Here is a 21978-nt window from a genome sequence, read left to right on the forward strand (position 1 = left end):
TGGATATGCAAACCACATGTAATTTACATACTAAGGGAAGGTAGCAATAAAATCAGCTAATAGATGTCAGGATAATAAAGTGCTTCTTTGTTGATTCACAGTGGGTTAAATTAAATTATTAAGAACATGAGAACGGCAATACTGGGTCAGACCAATGGTCCATCCAGCCCAGTATCCTGTCTTCCTACAGTGGCCAATACCAGGTGTTTCAGAGGGAATGAACAGAACAGGTAATCATCAAATGATCAATCCTGTCGCCCATTCCCAGCTTCTGGCAAACACAGGCTAGTGACACTTCAGAGCATGGTGTTGAATTGCTGCCCATCCTGGTTAGTAACCATTAATTGATCTGTCCTCCATGAACTTATTTAGTTCTTTTTTGAACCCTGTTGTAGTCTTGGACTTCACAACATCTTCTGGCAAAGAGTTCCACAGGTTGAATGTGCATTGTGTGAAGAAAAACTGAATTTTGTTTGTTTTAAACCTGCTGCCTATTAATTTAATATGGTGACCCCTAGTTCTTGTGTTATGAGAAGGAGTAAATAACACTTCCTCATTTACTTTCTCCACGCCAGAAATGATTTTAGAGACCTCTATCATATCGCTCCTTGGTCATCTCTTTACCAAGCTGAAAAGTCCCAGTCTTATTAATCTCTCCTCATATGGAATCTGTTCTATACCTTAATAATTTTTGTTGCCCTTTTCTGTACCTTTTCCAATTTCAATATATCTTTTTTGAGATGGGGCGAACAGATCTGCACGCAGTATTCCAGATGTGGGCATACCATGGATTTATAAAAAGGCAATATGATATTATCTGTCTTATTATCTATCCCTTTCTTAACGATTCCCAACATTATGTTAGCTTTTTTTGACTGCTGTTGCACATTGGGTTTATGTTTTCAGAGAACTATCGACAATGACTCCAAGATCTCTTGCTTGAATGGTAACAGCTAATTTAGGTCCCATCATTTTATATGCATTATTTTATGGGATTATGTTTTCCAATGTGCATTACTTTGCCTTTATCAATGTTGAATTCATCTGCCATTTTGTTGCCTAGTCACCCAGTTTTGTGCGATCCTTTGTAACATTTTGCAGTCTGCTTTGGATTTAACTATCTTAAGTAGTTTTATATCATCTGCAAATTTTGCCACATCAATGTTTACCCCTTTTTCCAGATCATTTATGAATATGTTGAACAGTACTGATCCCAATCCAGACCCCTGGGGAACACCACTATTTACTTCTCTCCATTCTGAAAACTGACCATTTATTCCTACCCTTTCTTTCCTATCTTTTAACCAGTTACTGACCCAGGAGAGGACCTCATGACAACTTTACTTTCCTTACTTTGGAAAATCTAAGTACACTATATCCACTGGATCACCTTTGTCCAAATGCTTGTTGACCCCCCCCCCCCTCAAAGAATTTAGTAGATTGGTGAGGCATGATTTTCCTTTACAAAAACCATGTTGACTCTTCCCACAACAAATCATGTTCATCTATGTGTCTGATAAATCTATTCTTTCCTATAGTCTCAAGCAATTTGCCTGGTACTGAAGTTAGGCTTACTGGCCTGTAATTGCTAGGATTGCCTCTGGAGCCTTTTTTAAAAATTGGAGTAAATTGGAGTAACATCCTCCAGTCATCTGGTACAGAAACTGGTTTAAATGATAGGTTGCATACCACTGTTAGTAATTCTGCAATTTCACTTTTGAGTTCCTTCAGAGATCTTGTGTGAATATCATCTGGTCCTGGTGACTTATTACTGTTTAATGTATCAGTTCGTTCCAAAACCTCCTCTAATGACACCTCAGTCTGGAAGAGTTCATCAGATTTGTCACCTAAAAAGAATGGCTCAGATTTAGGAATCTCCCTCACATCCTCACCTATGAAGATCAATGCAAGAATTCATTTAGTTTCCCTGCAATTGCCTTATCTTCCTTCAGTGCTCCTTTAACATCTTGATTGGTTAGTGGCTCCACAGTTTATTTAGTAGGCTTCCTACATCTGATGTACATAAACATTTTTTGCTGTTACTTTTTCAGTTTTTGGTCAGCTGTTCTTCAAATTTGTTTTTTGGCCTTCCTAAGTATATTTTTACACTTCACTTTCCAGAGTTTATGCTCCTTTCTATTTTCCTCAATAGGATTTAACTTCCACTTTTTAAAGGATGCTTTTTTGCCTCTAGCTGCTTCTTTTACTTTTTTGTATAGTCATGATGGCACTTTTTTGGTCCTCTTCCTCTGTTTTTTAATTTGGGATATACATTTAAATTGAGCCTCTACTATGGTGTCTTTAAAAAGTTTCCATGCAGTTTGCAAGGATTTCACCTTTGACACTGAACCTTTTAATTTCTGTTTAACTAACTTCCTCATTTTTGTGTAGTCCCCCTTTCTGAAATTAAATGCTTCCATGCTGGACTGCCTTTGTGTCCTTCGCCCGCCACCCCCCCTCCCCCCCCCCCCCGCCTTCCCTCCCCCTACACACACATAGATGTTAAATTTTATTATATTATGGTCACTACTACCAAGCGGATCAACTATATTCACCTCTTGGATCAGATCCTGTGCTCCACTTGGAACTAAATCAGGAATTGCCTCTCCACTTTTGGTATAATATGCATAAAAATGGTATTCGGTGGGCAGGAAAAAAAAGAGTAACATATACCTTTTTTTTCTTTTATTTTGTAGGGACCAGATGTAGTCTCACAAGTGTTAGTTCTTGGATGTGGGTTGCACTGGCTTATACTGTACTAGGACTAAATCTGGTCCTTACAAACAAACAAAAATAAAAGGTCTATATTACACTTATTTTTCCTGCCCACCAAATGCCAATTTTGTGCACATTATGATACCAACTCCTGTCTCTTGATTACTTTACACCAACTTTATATAATCATTTAGTTTAACCCACTGTGAATCAACACAGAAGCACTTTATTGTCCTGACATATATTTATCTAAAATATACTTCCTAATAGGAAAACACAAGGGAGTTGCTTGTATATGTTTGTGTTGATGATGGGCAAGAATTTAAAAAGCAGAACTGTTATTCAAAGGGTCCTATAAGACATCCATATAATTTATCAGAAGGAGGTTTTTTTGCATGTCTTGACCTGTACACTTCATTTCCTTTTTGTTTTTGTTTTTTGTTTTTTGTGATGATCAACTAACTGATGCAGACAAGTTGTAAATTCTGATTTCCAGAAAAAAGGTTTCTCATATTTATAAAAATAAAAATAAAACTACCTTTGTTGAGGTAACCTATGAATGTAATAGGAAAGACAATCTCAGCCTCTTTGTTTCGTACTCCTTTACATGTTCAGGTTAAAGCAATCACATAATATTTCTTGACTACTGTTGCCAACTCATTTTTCTCTTTGTATGTCAAAGCAGCTGCAGATGTCACAGATCAATCATCAGTGTGGAAGCAGTCTGTCGTTTTTTGCTTTGTATGTACCTCGGTTTCAACAGCAAGATTATTGAACAGTGCATTGAAAATGGCCAGTGATTAAACACTAACAATAATTCTCCCAAAATAAGGAAATAAAATGTCAGGTCAGATTTTGCAAGTTTCACAACAGATTGGGCATTTTCTGTGTTATCCAAGAGTGCTGTTTTACACTGAAAATAAGCTTTTACATGAAAACTGAATCAGTGCATTTCCCAGGCATCTTGGGCATGTTTCTGCTTAACTCACGCCATATATTCTGAATCTATACTGACTTACTCCAGCCTTTCTCGCAGTGTCTGTGAATTATTCCACTGACGGCAAAATCCAGCAGGATTCACAAGCTAATAGAACATTATGGGAAAAATGGTGTAGTAAAAAGATCTGAGGAGAGACTGGGATTGTTTATGTTAGAAAGGAGACAAATAAGAGGGAAGCATGATAAATGAACAAAACAGTGAATGGTAAAGAGTAGGTAGAGTGAGAGCTTCTGTTCTCTCCATTTCAGAACAGAAGAACGAGGGGTATTCGATTAAATTAAAAGGTGGCACATTCAAAATTGATTAAATATTTTTTTCACAAAACGTGTAATTGGACTTTGGAACTCATTGCCACAGGAAGTCATTGAGGCCAGAAACTTGGAAAGATCCAGAAGGAACTGGACACTTTTGTGGATAAGAAGAATATCCAGAGGCATAATAATTAATTCTGATAAAAATGTAGATGGGATACTAAACCTCATGCTTTTCAAGGTTTAAGCCAATCTCTTGATATTAGAGATCAAGATGAGGCCTAATGTAGAGGGAAGCTCCCATATCTACCTACTGCAGAATTATTTTCTCCCGCCTGCACAGCCTTCACCTTCTATTTTGACATCACTTAGCTAAGCAGTACATTTTTTTGTTCTTTAGACCAAAGTCCTGCTCACCTTGTTCATACAAATAATCCCATTGACTTCAGTGGAACTACTTGAGTGATTAAACCACTAGGATTGGCCCTTTAATCTTTCCCCATAAATCAGCCTCTCCATCATCTTAATAGTTTTTGTGAGTGCTTCCAAGTTGTCTAGTTCTTTCTGGCACAAAAGCAGCCCTTACAAAAACCACTGTTCCAGATGTGGCCTCACCAGCTCTATAGGTATTGATTGTAACTTCCATGCCCAATGATCTGATCTCTTGTGTCTGCAGCCTGGAAATACATTGGATTTTTTTGCTGCCATGTCTCATTGTAAATATATATTAAGTTTGCTTATGTCCTTAGATCTTTTTCATTATTATGTCTTTCCTGGTTTCTTTTTCATCATTATGTCTTTCCTGATATCTGGGGGCTAGGGAGGGCATTAATTATTATGCAAATGCTTTCCAGTGTAATGCAATAAGTAATAAAATGTATTTGTAAGACAACTCGCCCAGCAGAAGGCCAAAAACAATACTAAGTTCTCAGAAATAACTCTTAAATCTTTTAAAAAAAAGTAATATTAAAACAACAACAGCACTGATTCTGCCAAGAGAGGACCTTTAGAAAAGTTAGATAGAAATTAAGCTAATTGTGGAAGTATGCTAAACAAATTCAACATTTATATTTGTGAGGCAGAAATGGGACCTTGTTACCTATGTTAGGATTATGCTTGCCCTTGATGTTTCACTATCACATTCACCATATGCTTCATTCTTCACTACTGTTCTTTGGGATGAAGACAGCTGGTGAAATATAATAAATTAGTTATAATGATGATAACATGTCTTAGTTTAACTTCCTTATCTGGATTACACCCACTTCATTTTATCCCACTGGCCCTATTTCATTAATTTGAGCCATTGTTTAAGCTTTGCAGATGCTATTGTAATTTCCAAATATTTTGGTCATTCGCATCTCTGAGGGGACAACTATATTATGAAAAGCAGAATTTTCACTTGGCATTTGAAAAGTGTTTTTGTTTTGTTTTTGTTTGTTTTTATCCTCTCAACCAGGGGTTACAAATCTGATAGGAGGTAAATTTGGTGATGGGAGAGCACAACCACACTTTAAGAAAATGCATCAATTCTCAGAATCTGAAGACTGTCTCTGTATTCTAATTCTCTCAGATAAACCCTTTTATGAAAGTCTGTTCTTATTACAGTATATTCTGATTTTTATGAATAATTGTCCTCATGTTTGCACACACGGATGGCTTAAGAGAAATTGATGAGACACTTATTTAATTGTTTTAAAGAGCAGTGAAAATAGTCAGAGTTGATTAAATGTTAAATCAAGATATTCATAATTATTGATTAAAGAGAAATGCTTTCTGTTCTTCTAAGTAATTCAGTGTTGTTTCAGTTATTCCTGAATAGCCATTTTAGGTCTCGGGTAACCTTAATTGTAACTGTCTAGTTATCGGGGGATACAATCCATTAAAGAAATGACCATTAGACCTAGATGGTAGCACCACACTTTTAACAGTTTAACAATCCCAGGTTCTGATTTACATTCAGGACTCCTTCCCAGTTTTGCAGTTTCATTTTCATCTAAAGGAAGCAAGGCATGGCAAAAGCAGAATTAGGCAGAAAAATCATAATCTGGTTTCTCAACAATAGGAAAGGAAGTATATTGATGAACCTTCCAGTTTTATAATTCAACATTATAAAAATGTATTTCCTCTTTATTCAAACACTTTACACATTAACCTGTCATTTTCCCATTCCCCTTCTTTATAATCAGTTTAAGATTGGTATGTCTATGGCTTGGTCTACACTGGCCGCAGATTTTGGTGGCAGTCGACAGGAGATACGCAAGCTACGTACAATAACTTGCGTATCTCCCGTCTACTTCCTAACATCTACTTACTGCAGTGTCTCCACTGCGCTGCACCGATGGGAAATGCCCTCCCATCAACACAGCACTATGTTTCTTACTGGGGTGGATTAGCAGAGTCGACTTCCAGGTTCGATTGAGCTGGCAGTGTAGACATACCCTGTGTGTCACCAGAAGTGCCCTTCAAGTAAAGTAAGACTGGTCAGTTCAGTGACAAACAGACTAAAGTTCCAGAGGCTCTTTGTCTAGAATTTGATCACCAATATCCTCTCAGCCCACCACTAACACCACAACACCTCCTATATTCAAAACATTTGATGGTCTAGTCTGCGAGGTCTTTGACATTTTTTGAATCTGATGGCACTAACCATCAGCCCTGTTCCTTTAAAGGTTTTTAACTCAAAGGCAAGAGCCTCCTCAAATTTCCACCAGAATTGGAGCTGTTTCAGTAAGTAGTGGGTTCAAACCAGGCTCCTAATGAAGGGTTCCTTCCCCAGCACTGTCTCACTCTTTTTCTTATTTCATCTGTGAATACCAAGGATCAAAAACAAAATGGAAGATCAGCAGCTTTCTCCTGGTTCCACTTTCTCCAAGTGGTAACCTTCTAATTCTTGCTCAGCAGAAGTCCCAGTGACTGGCAGCTTCCTATCCAGCCCCTTCTCTTTCCAACTGCAGCATAACCTAAGCTTAGATGGAAAGAACTGGATAGTCACCACCAATGCCTATTCCTTTGCTTATCATGTGACATAGAGAGGAACTAATAAGTGGCCAGCCTCTAGACTGCCTGAGTCCCTGCTTTACCTGGGTCAACTTTACAATGTCCTGAAAAATGCAAACCCTTTCTGTTAAAAGTACATCTATTAGGCCTTATCTACACACACAAGTTGTACTGCTAACTATGGTGGTATAATTAAAGTAGTACAATTCCCCTAGTGTGGGCACAATTATATCAGTATAATGGTGCTATAGCTATTCCTGTATGGGAACGGGAATAAGTTATACTGATATAAGGCACTTTTGTATCAGTATGACTGCACCCACCCTAGGAGTTGTACTGGTATAATATATCAATAGAAAATCACTCCCCTACCAAAATAGTTCTACCAGTACAAACAGTGAATAGATGTGATCTGAGGATAGCCCCTTTCAAGTAAGGTGGATTGGATTTAAAAGTTCAGATTGTTTACAGTAAGATAATGATCACTCAATAAATAAAGTGTTTTCTACCACTATGTGAGCTGTTATCTTTTTGGTCCCTGAAATACCAGAAAGCAAGTGATTTCTTCTGGTCAGGACTCTCCCTTTTATAGTTTCTCCTGGATGCACAGGATGCTTGGTCAAACTCTCTGGTGTAGGATGGGATTAGAGTCAAACCAGAAGCAAACCTGATTCATCCTGCAGATTTTAGTTCACGGTCCCCGTGATGTGTACACTGTTCTTTCAACATCATTTTAGTCCTACTTTTTAGATCTGTATTTTTGCTGGTTCTATCTATTTCAGAATAGCACCCTGGAATATACTCTCACTGCATTTAAAATTTGCTACAGGAATATGGATAAAATGTCACTAGATGAAAGTATTTTAGTTTGTTTTGGTTTTACAGGTAATTCATAGCCTTTGCATTTTAGAAATACTTATATATACAGAATTTCCTGCTTGATTACTATTTGTAGCTTGTTTTTAATCATATATATTTTAATCCTTATTCCCATTTAAGTAGCCATTTTATTGTCAGGTAGTAAATCTATATCCAACAGTAAGCCTAAAATTCATATTAAAAGGTCAAAATGTAATGTGCTGCTCAGTGGAAGAATCTGTTGGAGAATTTCATGTTTCAATATATTGCTGTCACTTTCTTAAATCCACTGTATCAGTGAAGAGTCCACAGTTCAAATGATTACATGGGCACTAACATATACAAATCTGAACATCACTCTCATTACTCAGACATACGGAGACAAATCCTTGCTAACTCTTTTCATCTTCACTGTAATCAAGGGCTCTCATTTTATAGTATGTGGAGCATTTTCAGTCCTTGCTTCCTTGATGAAATAAAATAAACTTGTTGCTATGGATACCCATCCTAGTATGAGAAAGAGCTTGTGCTGATAGTGAGCATCACAGAGGAACACTATTTTCAAATTGTCTTTAGATTTTAAGTAGCATAGTCTCTATTTTACATTTTTCTCCAATAAAGCACAATATTGTCATTAACCAGTTAATCTTGATTTCTTTTTTATTCCTTCTGTAGCTGTAACTTATACAAGTTACAAAAAAACGCCACCACCGGTACCGCCTCGTACCACTTCCAAGCCACTCATCTCAATTACAGCACAGAGCAGCACGGAATCCACCCAGGATGCATATCATGATAGCCGGACTCAGAGGATTTCCCCATGGCCTCAAGATGGTCGAGGGATGTACAACTCTACAGACAGTTTGGACAGTAACAAGGCCATGAATCTTGCCATGGAAACTGCAGCTGCACAGCGCCATGCTTCTGAGAGTCAAATCACTTCAATAAGAACCAGTGACAAGGCCATTTTAGTGACAAAAGCTGAGGAGTTTCTTAAGAGTCGACGTTCATCTATAGGGATTCAGGTAGCCTATCATTAACATCTGTTCTGTGATGAATTGCTTGCCTTGGTTCTGTAAATAGCATAGAATGAGTCACTCAGCTTCACTGGCTCTAATAATCTAACAAACAACCTCTGGCTGCTTAGTATTAATTGTAATTCACATCATGGCAAAGTGGCTGTGCAGAAACTTGGAAGTGAAATGAATGAATAAATCTCTAGGGAGGTTATCTGTCATTAACACTTGATATGAAAATTATATTGAAGATCTACAGGTGAACAGCATGTTCATTTCATTCACTCTGTGAATTTATAGTCCTTTTTTATAGAATTATGTCAGCTTTAAAATCCTTGACTGAATTTTTTCATTATCTTTCCGTTTTGACCTTGGGGGATGGGTGCTGATGCTGGTTCTGTGTTTGTTGTTTGGTTGGGTAGATGGTTGTTTGTTTGTTTTTAAGTATAACTTCACCAACTTACCAAAAGCGAACCAGGACTGGGAGCTTCGTTGTGGGATAAGATAAAAAATGTGTCACTATAGACAGAAAGGGAATTGTAAACTGGACAATAATTATGTAGAATTAATAAGCAAGTCCTTTGAGTAAATTTGTGTAACACAAAAAAATATTTATTTTGGCTTACAAAATGGCTGTCATTCTATGGAACATACTGTCACACTGTGTCGTTTCAGGTGAATGAACTGTGATGATCCAGAATGCAAATTTTATATCATATTTCTTCTACTAACTGGCAGACACTAGGCGATAGTCGTCATTTACTTACATCTCTAAGCAATATTGATTATTAATAAATATACTGCAGGTAACCCTGCAAACAATTCAGGACCCTTTGAGGATGGAGGAGCAGGTGATCTGATCCTGGTTCTGATCCTGTAAACACTTAGACATGTACTTAACTTTAAGCAAGCAAATATTCCCATTGACTCTTCTGTTTAAATATCTCTGCCTTTCCTCACACACAAAGGAATCACCATGTGTTTTTACACCACTGGAATAATAGTACATGTGGCAATGACAATACAACTCTGAGGACAGTGCTACTGCAGCATCATTCCAGAGGACAGTACAGTAGAATCTGGTGAATCGAGACATCCTAGTGGATGCCTCATTAAGAGGCAAGTCCATTAAGTGGATCTATTGTTCTTTTTATACAACAGTCCTTCCACTGCTGTTAGGCTTATATATGTTCCTGAAAAAACATTTAAGCATGTCTCTACTAAGATGAAGAACTTTCGTAAGTGACATCACAGTATGATAGCATGTCGGTGTTACACAACTCAGATATCGGACCTATAAAACAAGGCACAGGATCTGGGTAATGTTGCCTGCTTGCCTCTCAGTGTAAAGGTTCTTTGTTACAGGTGGTTATATAAAAGAGTAGAATCCAATTTAACATACTTAGGTATCACTTTTCAAATGCTTTAGGAAGAAATTAAGTCTTGCCCCTAACGATTACAATAGTACATCCTATGAAGTTGTTCAAAAAGGGTGCTTAGCAGATAATGATAGAAAGCTGAAAAGAGCAGTGAGTAATTTTTGGTACCTTTAGACTTTTAACCCAGAATTCACTGTTTAAACAGGAATGGTATGTATGGTTGTTCTTGTCTGTTCTTTACAGCAGCTGAGACCAAAGGTATATAGCAATAGTGGTGCCTCCCCTCAACTCCTGTATTTGAACAATTAATTCGGAAGCTTTGATTACATCATTTCATCCCGTCTCTTACTACAGGTGATGACCAGCACTTTTAGTAGGGCTGTGATTCTTCTTTGTATGCAGTAGTTTTGGTAATGTGTGCTTATAATCCCTTAATACATCCGTGCAATGATTTATACTGACACAGTGCAATGTCTATAGCAACACAGCATTTAGTGCTTGGCTCCTACGGTTGGTTTTCAGGTTTGATCACTGTAAATGATAAAAGCTGTTTGTCAAACGTACAGCGTCTAAAAAAGCTGAAGCGTATATTTTCAGAAGTGCAGATACCTCCTATGCACCTTTTGGAAAATTTCGTATATAAGATTAAAATTACAAAATTATCCCAGGACACAATATATTTATACTGTTTATTTCTGCAATAGATTACATCTTTTAAAAATATTCATCTTAAATATTCATTTTCTTAGCAGAAAATACATTTAGTCATATTTCTGTTATCTTGTTTGCAATGAATAATAAAGCAAAGTAGAATAATTTTATTTCAAAAGACAGAAATATTTTAGTTCATGCCTCATAAATAAGATTAAACTACTTCAGTTATATTAGCCTTCTGCATCAAAGCACCTAAGATAAGGATGTTTTTATTTACATATTACCTTGATAGACTGCATTACTTGCTTTCTCATTAGAATGCAGTGCAGTGATATTACATTGCATCTGCATTTATATGCATTAATAAATTTGCTACTAGGATGGATAATTAGTGCATTATTAACATTACACTGATTTAACAAATTGGTGTGAAAATGGTTGCTATTAGGGTTCTAGGCAATATGAGAGTCCGAAACAAAAAGCAGCCTGCTACTATGAAAGTCTTGCTACCATCTATGTTGTGAAGATGATTGATTACTAACATTAAGACCAATCTAGCAATGCTGCTGCATGTGGAACTATATAGTTTCTGCATGTGGAACAGCTACAGAACCTATCCCTTTATAGGGAAAAGAAACATTTTTTGTCCCTATTCCTGCACCATTCAAGTCACTGGGAGTTTTGTCATTGACTTCAATAGCCCTCTATTCCCAAAGATGAGCAAACTGTAAAATGATGACGTTTGAGTTAAAATTTAGTCACTGCTCTATTATAGTTGAACTATATGAATTATAGTTATGTCTGCAGTTTTACCATTGCTGTAGTGAGAGTATCAGATGAAATCATGAGAGTATCAGAAAGTACTTTGATATAGAAACAAACCCAATGTATGTCAAGACTAAATCATTATTACATTTTTTGGAGAAAGGTGTTAATTGTAGCATAGAGAATGGACTCTTTTCCCTTCATTTGTCATGTACAGGGCACCCTTCAAAATCGGTAATTTTGGGGGGGGGGGGGATTACAGTAATTTTTACAAATTCAAAACTTATTTTGCTTCAGTCTTCACTAAAAAGGTTAATGGTGACCAGATACTCAACACAATTAATATTAACAAAGGGAAGGAATGCAAGTCAAAATGGGAAAAGAATAGGTTAAAGATTATTTAGATAAAGTGGATGTATTCAAGTTGGCAGGGCCTGATGAAATTCATCTTAAGGTACTTAAGGAACTAGCTGAACCAATCTTGAAACTGTTGGCATTTATCTTTGGGAGCTCCTGGATGATGGGTGAGGTCCCAGAGGACTGGGGAAGGGCAAACATAGTTCTTGTCTTTAAAAAAAGGGAAGAAAGAGAACCTGGGGTATTATAGAACAATCAGCCTAACTGTGATACCTGGAAAGATAATGGAACAAATTATTAAGCAATCAGTTTGTAAGCACCTGGAGGATAATGACGTTATAAGGAATAGTCAACATGGATTTGTCAAGAACAAATCATGTCAAACCAAATAATTTCCTTCTTTGACAGGGTTACCGGCCTAGTGGATGGGGAAAGCATTAGATGTGATATGTCTTGACATTGGTAAGGCTCTTGACACTGTCCCACATGACATTCTCATAAGCAGACTAGGGAAATATGACCTAGATGAAATTACGATAAGGTGGATGCAAAACTGGTTGAAAGACCATACTCAGAGAGTAGTTATCAATGGTTTGCTGTCAATCTGGATGGATGTATCTAGTGGGATCCTGCAGGGGTCTCTCCTGGGTCCTGTACTATTCAACATTCTCATTAATGACTTGGATAATGCTGTGGACAGCATGTTTTTACAATTTGCAGATTGCCCCTAGATGGGAAGGTAGCAAAAATGTTGGAAGACAGCATTTGTCAGGGATAGTCTATGTATACTTGGTCTTGCTTCAGCACCGGGGGATGGTCTAGATGACCTCTTGAGGTCCGTTTCAGCCCTACATTTCTAAGATGCTATGCCAATCCACTGTATGATAGCTGTAGTATGAGGCTTCATGGGCTCGAATGGTACAGTTAGTCTCAGCTGTACTCCATGAGTTTTCTACATTATGACATGATGAAACAGAATACATGCCTTGGATAGAAGGAGAAATGGATTCCACTATTTTTGTATATGTTGCATGGAAAAGGTTAGAGAATAATAGAAAGTTCTTGTTTTATTTTGCTCCTTTCTCTCATAGTAGCATTCTGTGAGACAAGCACCTCCCAGGTGCCACTTTCCTGGGAAACAGTCGTGATACAGGCATTTTATTATAAGACACTACATTGGTATCAACCAGTTCCAAAATACAGATTTCTGCAACACTACCTTAAGAGCAAGAGCGGCATTCACATCACCTCCCAAGTGATAGTGTTTGTACATATGCCCTTTTTAGGTATAACATACAGTCCTTTGTCACATGCAGCTTTGTCACTATGGAGATGAGCAAATTCAAAAAGTAATTGTAGATGGAGAATCATCATCCAGTGAGGGTGTTTCTATTGGGAGCACATAAAAATCAGTTCTTGGTCCAGTGCTGTTCAATATTATTATCAATGATCTGGGAGAAAACATAAAATAATTGCTATTAAAGTTTGTGAATCAGACAAAAATTGGTAGAGTGGCAAATAATGAAAAGGCTGGGTCAGTTCTACAGAGCTATCTGGATTGCATGATAAGCTGGGCTTACTTGAACAACATACATTTTAATACGGCTAAATCCAGGGTCATATATCCAGGAAACAAGAATGCTGGTCATGTGCAGAGGCTGGGGAACTGTATTTTGGAAAGAAGTGAGTCAGAAAAAGAGTTAGGGGTCATGGTGAATAACCAACTGAACATGAACTCCCAGTTTGACGCTAAAGCCCAGTTTTTGTACTTACATAATTATTTCACTTATAAATGTGATTATTTATTTTCTTTTTTTCTCTTTTTTTACTGAAACAGTAATATTGATGTTAGACTTAATCATACAGGCCTGTATAAAGCACTTTTGCCAATAGAACTGCACACACATTAGGGGGTTGAACTATACTGGTGTAAAAAAGCAATACAATTTTTGTGTGTAGACTAACCCTAAGACAGCAAATGCAAACCTTGGATGTAGAAGTAGGGGAATGTTGACGAGTAACAAAGCATTACTACCTCTGTAAGTTAATTAGGAGACAATTACTGGAATTCTGTGTTCTGTTCTGAGGTCCACACTTTTAAAAAAATGTAAACAAATTGGAAAAGGATCAGATAAGATCTACCCAAATTATTTGAGGTCTGGAAAATCTGCCTTATAACAAAAGACTTACAAAGTTCAGTCGATTTAGCTTATCCAAGTAGAACTTTAGTGGTGACTTGATCATAGTCTGTAAGTTCCTACATGGGAAGAAGATTCCTGATAGTTGAGCGCTCTTCAGTCTAGCAGACAAAAGCATAAAATGAGCCGTGGTTGGAAACTCAAGCCAGACAAATTCAGACTAGAAATAAGGTGTACATTTTTAACAGTGGGTATGTGTATACTGCAATTAAATACATGAAGCTGGCCTGTGTCAGCCAGCTCAGGCTTGTGGGGCTTGGGCTAAAGGTCTGTTTCATTGCAGTGTAGACAGTTGGGATCAGGCTGCAGCCCGAGCTCTGGGACCAACCCCCTGCCCTCGCAAGATCCCATACCCGAGACCAAATGTTTGCACCAAATCGACTGACACATGCCAACCATGGGTTCTTAACTGCAGTGTAGACATACCCAGTATGGGTAATTACCATTGAAACAACTTATCCTTTTTCACTTGAAGGCTTTAAGTTCTGACTGGATGCTTTTCTAAAGGTTATGCTGTAGCCCAACCAGAAGTTATGATCTGATGCAGCAATCACTTGGTGAATCCTATGACTTATGCTGTGCCTTCTGGCTCTAAAAATCTTTGAATCATAGTCATTCCTTGTATCATCTTCTCTGAGACAGTAAACAGTGTTGGCCACACTAGCATTCCCCCACCTCCACCCTCACTCCCATCACACACGCACACTCACTCTGTACTTGAAGGGCACTGATCGCCCTGTGCCCATTATCCCACACTAGCACATCCATTATAAAGCAGCCATAATTTGACCCCTCATGTTGTTCTAAGCCCATATGTGGACATAAAACAATGTCCATAACCAATTAATGGACTTGCCTCAACCAATAGCTATTTCCTCCCTTGTTAAAAAGGTTAGCGGAAGTGGTTGTAATTGAAACAAAATGGCAATTATTTTTAAAAGCTTGTAATAATTGTCTTATTTCACAAATTATCATAATTGATTTTCTTAATTGTTATTTAACATAATGAAAAGTTCCTATTACTAAAGATCCAGGAAGCTGTCATGCAGATTATCTGTTTCTTTAGTTTGTTAGAGAAGAATTGCTGTTTAGCATCTGAATGCACAAAAGATGTTGGAAATAGTCACAGTTCTGTTATGTATTAGAACTCGTTGGTGATAATCTAAGCTTAGTTTAATATGAATCCTGTTTTCTAAATTTTCTGAACTATTTCTTTTACCAAATAGAACTCAAAAGAACCATGAAAGTCTCCAACCTATTTCATGCATTCATCTGATAATTAGCACTTATTTTGTCACATAACATATTTCAGGAACCTGGACTTCCTGCTGGGAAGTACTATAGCAGTAAAATGACCCCCCTTGGCAAAACACAGAAATCATTCACAGATATGGAGAGATGTTAATCAAGATATTCATTTCTAACAAGTGTTTTGAAAAGTGAACATATATGCATCTGTTACTGGTAAATATTCCTTCAGCTAATTGAAGTAGTGGAAGTTCTCACTGCAGTTTTACTTTAAGGTGTTATTCTACTTTGAAAAATAACTAGGTGCAAATGAAACTTTCTTATACATCAGATCAGTATAAATGCTAATCCTTGTGTGTTTAGAGTCAGATTTGCTTGTTAATGTGTCAAAAGTAAGGATATCTTGCTTTGAATTCTTGTTAGCTCTGAAGAGCCAATACAGGTAGGAGAGTGAGGTGAACTCATCCATCAATGGATAGATAATTTATTAAATTATAATTACACACAGAGCCATTCAGTTATGACTGGGCAAAGCCACTGAGGACAATGAAGTTGCATGGGGTCATGAGAGGCATAGTGTGACCTGCAGAACTTTTTATTGCTGATGATGATGAGAGAAAAGGAAAGAGCCTGGCTTTGCTTTCAGATAGCAGTTTGAAAGCTGTTTTCTTGTTAACTGAGCATATTTGGCTTGGAAATCATTATTAGAATTGGAAAAGGTACACAGAAGGGCAACAAAAATTATTCAGGGTATGGGACAGCTTCTATACGAGAAGAGATTAAAAAGACTGGGACTATTACCCTTAAAAATGAGATGAGTAAGGGGTATATGATAGAGGTCTATAAAATCATGACTGGTGTGGAGAAAGTGAATAAGGAAATGTTATTTACGCCTTCTCATAACACAAGAACTAGGAATCACCCAACTAAATTAATAGGCAGCAAGTTTAAAACAAACATAAGGAAATACGTTTTCACACAGTGCACAGTCAACCTGTGGAACTCTTTGTCAGGGAATGTTGTGAAGGTCAAAATATAACTTGTTCAAAAAAAGAATTAGATAAGTTCATGGAGGATAGGTCCATCAATGGCTATTAACCAAGATCGTCAGGGACACACCATGCTCTGGGTGTCCCTAAAACCTCTGACTGCGAGAAGCTGGGACTGGATGATAAGGGATGGATCACTCAATTATTGCCCTTTTCTTTTAATTCCCTCTGAAGCATCTGACACTAGCCATGTCAGAGGACAGGATGCTAGGCTAGATGGACTATTGGTCTGTATGCCCGCTCTTTTGTAAATTAAGTTCAGGCTGGCTGGGAGATAAGGATTCTGTTTTGCAAAATATTTCAAGGTTTCTATTTTTGTTTTATGTTTTGCATCAAGATGAAATGAAGACCTTTCAAAATATTTCACAAAAAAGAGAGAGAAACCCACCCCAGGCTAGCCGGTAGCCCAGTGGCTAGAGCCCTCACCTCCAGTGTAGAAGACCCATGTTCAAGTTCCTGCTCGAAATCAAATAGAGAGGGTTTTGAACCTGGATTTCTACATTCCTGGGCAGTGCCCCAACTACCGAGCTATTGGCTATTTTGGAATGGGCCTCTCTGTTTTTGACCAGAAATTTCATCCTGAGAAACCTTCCTCGATGGCTTTGTCGAAACTGATAAGTGTCTGCAAATAATTTGTTTTGATGAATCAGCATTTTTACAAAGAAACATTTAGCTGAAAAATTCCCAACCAGCTCTAAATGAAGCCTGGCCAATCTGATTACATTTGAATCATCTCCCTTTCTTTCTGACCTTACACTGCCTTTGTTTTGCAGGAATTGTTCTTCTCCCCCAGCCCCCACCCCCTGCCATTGAGAGTTGAAACTGTTGTTTTCTTGCTTCTACTTGTTTCCACATATGCCTCTATTTTGCAGGTTTGTTTTCCGTTTGTCAGGTGTTACAATATGTGCTCTCCAAATTCCATCAAAAGTCCTTATTTGCCATCCTCCTTCTGCTGCAAGGCACAGCAAACTCATGAAAGGTATTAAAACATGAAAGCAATCATCAGAGCATTTAGTTAGTGTCAGCCTTGGCAAGCTGGAGTGGAGGATAATTTGGCAGAGTTTCTGTTAAGAAGGAATGCTCGCCAATGCCATTTTGACACCTGGACTGTAATTTTAGTGATAACTGTATTTTCAATAATATAAAAGTTCAGTGTAGATCAACTATATATATTCTCATAAATTCCTGTGTCAGTTACATATTGGGCAAATACCCATGGAAGTAGGTACTTGAAGAAGTACACCTTGGAAGAGGAAATTTCTGAAAGGCTCTCTCCATGGAAATGTTCCCAAGTGTTCCATTAATGGAAAGATTTCAGGCCATATGGAACACACAGGGAAATCTGCTCTGATGTTTCTGAGGCACTGAGCAATCCACATGGAGGCTAAATATCTGGCTAAATTGCCTTGATCTTGCCTTTATCTTCACATGATTCTCCTAGTGAGATCTGTGCAACAACATTGTCTGCAGCGTGTTTATGCAGATATAAATGATTGGCTTCTTAATTGTAACTTGGTGAATTATTCTGTTGATGATGGACTAGAAGGAACAGAATCCAGTTTACTTTGCTTTAGCTGTGTTGGTTCAATGTGGCTAACTAACAGGAGCAAAAACTACCAGAAATATATTTTTGTTACTAAGTCAGCAGCTATGACTCTGAGTGCACACAGAGAGATCTGGTGAATAAAAAGTTGCCAGTTTTATACCATCCCTTTTCAAAGTAAAACTATATCTTAAGTTAACAATTATTTCTACTCCCAGTCTATTATATAAAGATATTTTTGTAATGTTAACTATACTTATGGGTGACTACCACTCATTTTGTTTAACAGGCAAAATATCCTCCAAAAGAGAAAAAAAGTTCTATTTTAATTATTTTTCTTTGACTCTCCTTTGATGCGACATAATTTTCATGCTGCAACGTTTTTGTGTGTGTGTTTATATAAAATCCTGCGGTGACTTTTGATAGATGGGTAGTGCCAATTAAGATGAAGACTCTATTGTGAATACATTTTGGTAAGAGTATTTCAGATGGGAATATTATATAAAATTCCTGACTTACTTGATATACCATTGTCAAGACTATGTTGATAAGAAAGGTGAGCTATGGTATTTTGCTGTTTCTTCTTTATTACTTAAATGTTTCCGTATTTGTTGGCTCAGTTGTTGATAGAATCCATTCATTGTAACATTTCTTTTTATGATTTGCAATTTTTATGGGGCTATTTTAGGTTTTTTTAATTTATTTTATAAATCATGGGACATAATAAGATTGATTTCTAATAATATACAAAGGGGCTAACTTGTGGATTCTTAGTTCTAACAATAGAATAGTTGAGCCAGTCTTACTTTCTGCTTGCATTAAACTAAGTAATTGTGTATGCATACATTTAAGAGAGGGAATTACAGAACAGAACAGAAGTGGTTTTGCACAGGTTTATAAAATACAGCATCAAAACAATGATACCAGACTGAATGCTCATTTAAATGGTTTTACTGGGTTAGATGTTTCTTTGAAGTAATTAAGGAAATATATAATTAATTGAAATGAAGGTAGGTAGAAATAATGTTGGATTGTCAATGTTCACTTCTGCAGATGTATCTTTTGTGTTGAATTAGGTGGAAACGGCAACCGATTCAGATACTGAGAGCAGAGGCCTACGGGAATACCATTCTGTTGGAGTGCAAGTGGAAGATGAGAAACGGTAACTCAAGCAAAAAATATGTGTAATCTTTCAGAAGAAAAAATACTTTTGTGAGCAAACTGCTAGCAAAATATGTAGATGGTGCTGTCTATAAATAATTCATAAAATCAGGCTTGTACGTGCATGTTGGCCAACTGCTCATATTGTAAGAGAGGCTTTAGCTCTCCCTTCAGATTTACTCAGAGTTTCCAGTTTTTTCTTTAATGGGGAGGAAGTTAATGTTTGTAAGGTGAACTTAGTGCTCCTAATTAATGAGAGGAATCACAGAACAGGTGCAAGCACACTGAAGCACCAGCCTTGTAAAGGGATCCCCATGGCTGAACCTTCATGCTATACAGTCCATTTGCAGGATGGGGTCTATCTCAACCCTGACCTACAGGGACTACTTCTAAGAGTCAGTTTCCATGCTCAATCAATCCTTGTCCAGTCTTTTAAGACTATTGACAAATCTGCTAATTCTGGTGGTGGTGGTGGGGGAGGGGTTGATTTAGACACTCGTCCACCAGGCACTGGACTGGGACCACTATCTCATTTCACAGAAGCCATCAAACAGCCTTTGGGGATAGTAATCACCTTTGCTCACAACTGACATGTGAAACAAATGTGAACAATTGACCTGTATATTTCATGAACAATCCTTTGACCCTCTGATACAACTATTTAACATAAATTTATTCAAATATTTCAGTATCCAAGATAAGATTATCATGAGACACTTAGCATTTCATGATAGTTTTACACCGTTTTAAAAACAAACAAACATAAAACCACACTACCCCTCTACCACTTTTTACATTCATTACAAAATTCTCAACAGCTTTAACTTAGAACATCTCTGAGTATGACCCATATTATTGGAAATAGTTGTATACATTTATTTGATAGTCTTCATTTCAACAGTATATGCAGCACTGCAGGCTATTTCCAGTTATTAATGATGTGCAATGTAATGCAATGTGAGAAAAGATCAATATTTACTTCCAAAGGTGATTTAAATTATTTTCATTTATATCTTTGTTCAGCTCAATAATGATACCGCATAGCCTATTTATGTGCTTCTTTTTGTGTTGTCTTTCACTCTCTTATTTCAAGTAACTAAAGCAGTTGTAAGGTGGATTTGATAAAAATGAATTAAAATATATGCTGTATGCTAGCAAAAATATTCTTTAGTACCAGATGCAAGAAAGAAAATCAGATTTCCTTTGCCAATACATTATTCCCTCTCTCTATATCTATTTTTCTTTCTTTTTTCTCCTTGCCCAAGACATGGACGGTTTAAACGCTCAAATAGTGTAACAGCAGCTGTTCAGGCTGACCTAGAACTGGAGGGCTTCCCAGGACACATAACGATGGAGGACAAGGGACTTCAGTTTGGTTCATCATTCCAGAGGCATTCAGAGCCTAGCACTCCTACCCAATATGGTGCAGTAAGAACTGTACGGACACAGGGACTTTTCAGTTACAGAGAAGATTACAGGACCCCGATTGACACCTCAAATCTTCCACCGCCAGAACCCTGGCTGGAGCCAGCCATTGAGACAGTAGAAACTGGTCGGATGTCCCCATGTCGACGGGATGGGTCTTGGTTTATGAAGTTACTACATACTGAAACAAAGAGGATGGAAGGATGGTGTAAAGAGATGGAGAGAGAAGCAGAAGAAAATGATCTTTCTGAAGAAAGTAAGAGCACCTCAGTATCTTTTGTTTTATAAATTTCATAATGAATGTGAAGCTGTGATTTATATTTATTAGTAATCATTTTCTATACCACTCGGGAGTGTGTTAGAAACTCTAGAAGACCAACAGAGAGAAGGTTTCCACCTTGAGGCACTTACAATCAAAGCCCCCAATCCTGACGTTGACTGTGCAGGAGAACTATTGTATCTGAGTGGAGCCCCACTGAAGTCAATGAGGGCCCCTCTGCACATTCAGTTGCAGGATCAGCCATAGTTTTTTACATGATGAGTGAGATTCTGTGTTATGCCTCTAAGAAAGGAAGAAGGAATTAATGTGACAGTAAGTCACCCTTGCGCCCTTCTGATTCTGAGCTGCTCCAGGGTCATAGCGAGCCTTGGTGTAATTTAGCCCTGAGGAGCATCTAACTTACAGCAACCTGTCCCTGCGTAGTGTATGGCAGTAATGCTGCCCAGAATCTCTGCAATGCTACATGCTTCTGCCCCACCCCTGACATACCCTTTTTGCCCCTGACCGAACCCTGTGCCAGGGCATGCAAGAGGATCCTTGAGGGACAGCCTTCAATTGTCTTCAACAGTTCTGCACCAAAAATTTTTTCTCCGAGCTGGATCTGGGCTTTTAGAACTCTTTTACTCTACTTCAGCCCTTTTCCTGGCATAAAGGGGCTGGAGTGAGTTTGGGGAAAACAAACATTGGAGAGGAAATAGAGTGTGGAAAGACAGTGGTTACAGCATTAGGATTCTGTCATTATTTGAGCATGTGCTCTTTTAGATGGTTAAGTTACATTTTGTTGTTGCATTTTTATAGAGAATCGTTATTATTTGCTCACTTCTTGTGGACACCCTGAAAGAAGTGATGGAGTGAAGTAAAATGTGATGCATGTTTCCTGGGGCAAGAGCCATGATAGCATTAATGATGCTGATAAATAAAACCATCCCCGTCACTCTATTAGATGCCTCCCCACAACTCTGTCCATTGCCATGTATCTTTAGGTTTGCTGACAGGCTTTTAGCCAGTTTTCAGTTCGAGTGACAATGTTCCTATCCCTGCCAATTTGAGTTATTTTTTTCAGTTCAGACTTCCTAAGG

The 21978-nt window shown here is 37.7% G+C and overlaps 1 protein-coding gene across 1 annotated transcript in view; it reads left to right on the plus strand.

Annotated features, from left to right (window-relative positions):
* DLGAP2 (DLG associated protein 2) overlaps window positions 1-21978 on the plus strand; it is a 109931-nt gene that overhangs the window by 67843 nt on the left and 20110 nt on the right. The window contains exons 5-7 of the mRNA XM_067544896.1: window positions 8500-8849; window positions 19110-19195; window positions 20460-20875. Coding sequence (XP_067400997.1) covers window positions 8500-8849; window positions 19110-19195; window positions 20460-20875 — 852 coding nt within the window. The remainder of the gene's footprint in view (window positions 1-8499; window positions 8850-19109; window positions 19196-20459; window positions 20876-21978) is intronic.

This window comes from Emydura macquarii, unplaced genomic scaffold, assembly GCF_026122565.2.
Source record: "Emydura macquarii macquarii isolate MOO-44397 ecotype Brisbane River unplaced genomic scaffold, CSIRO-AGI_Emac_v2 contig_1027, whole genome shotgun sequence".
In the NCBI taxonomy this organism is placed as follows: domain Eukaryota; kingdom Metazoa; phylum Chordata; order Testudines; family Chelidae; genus Emydura; species Emydura macquarii.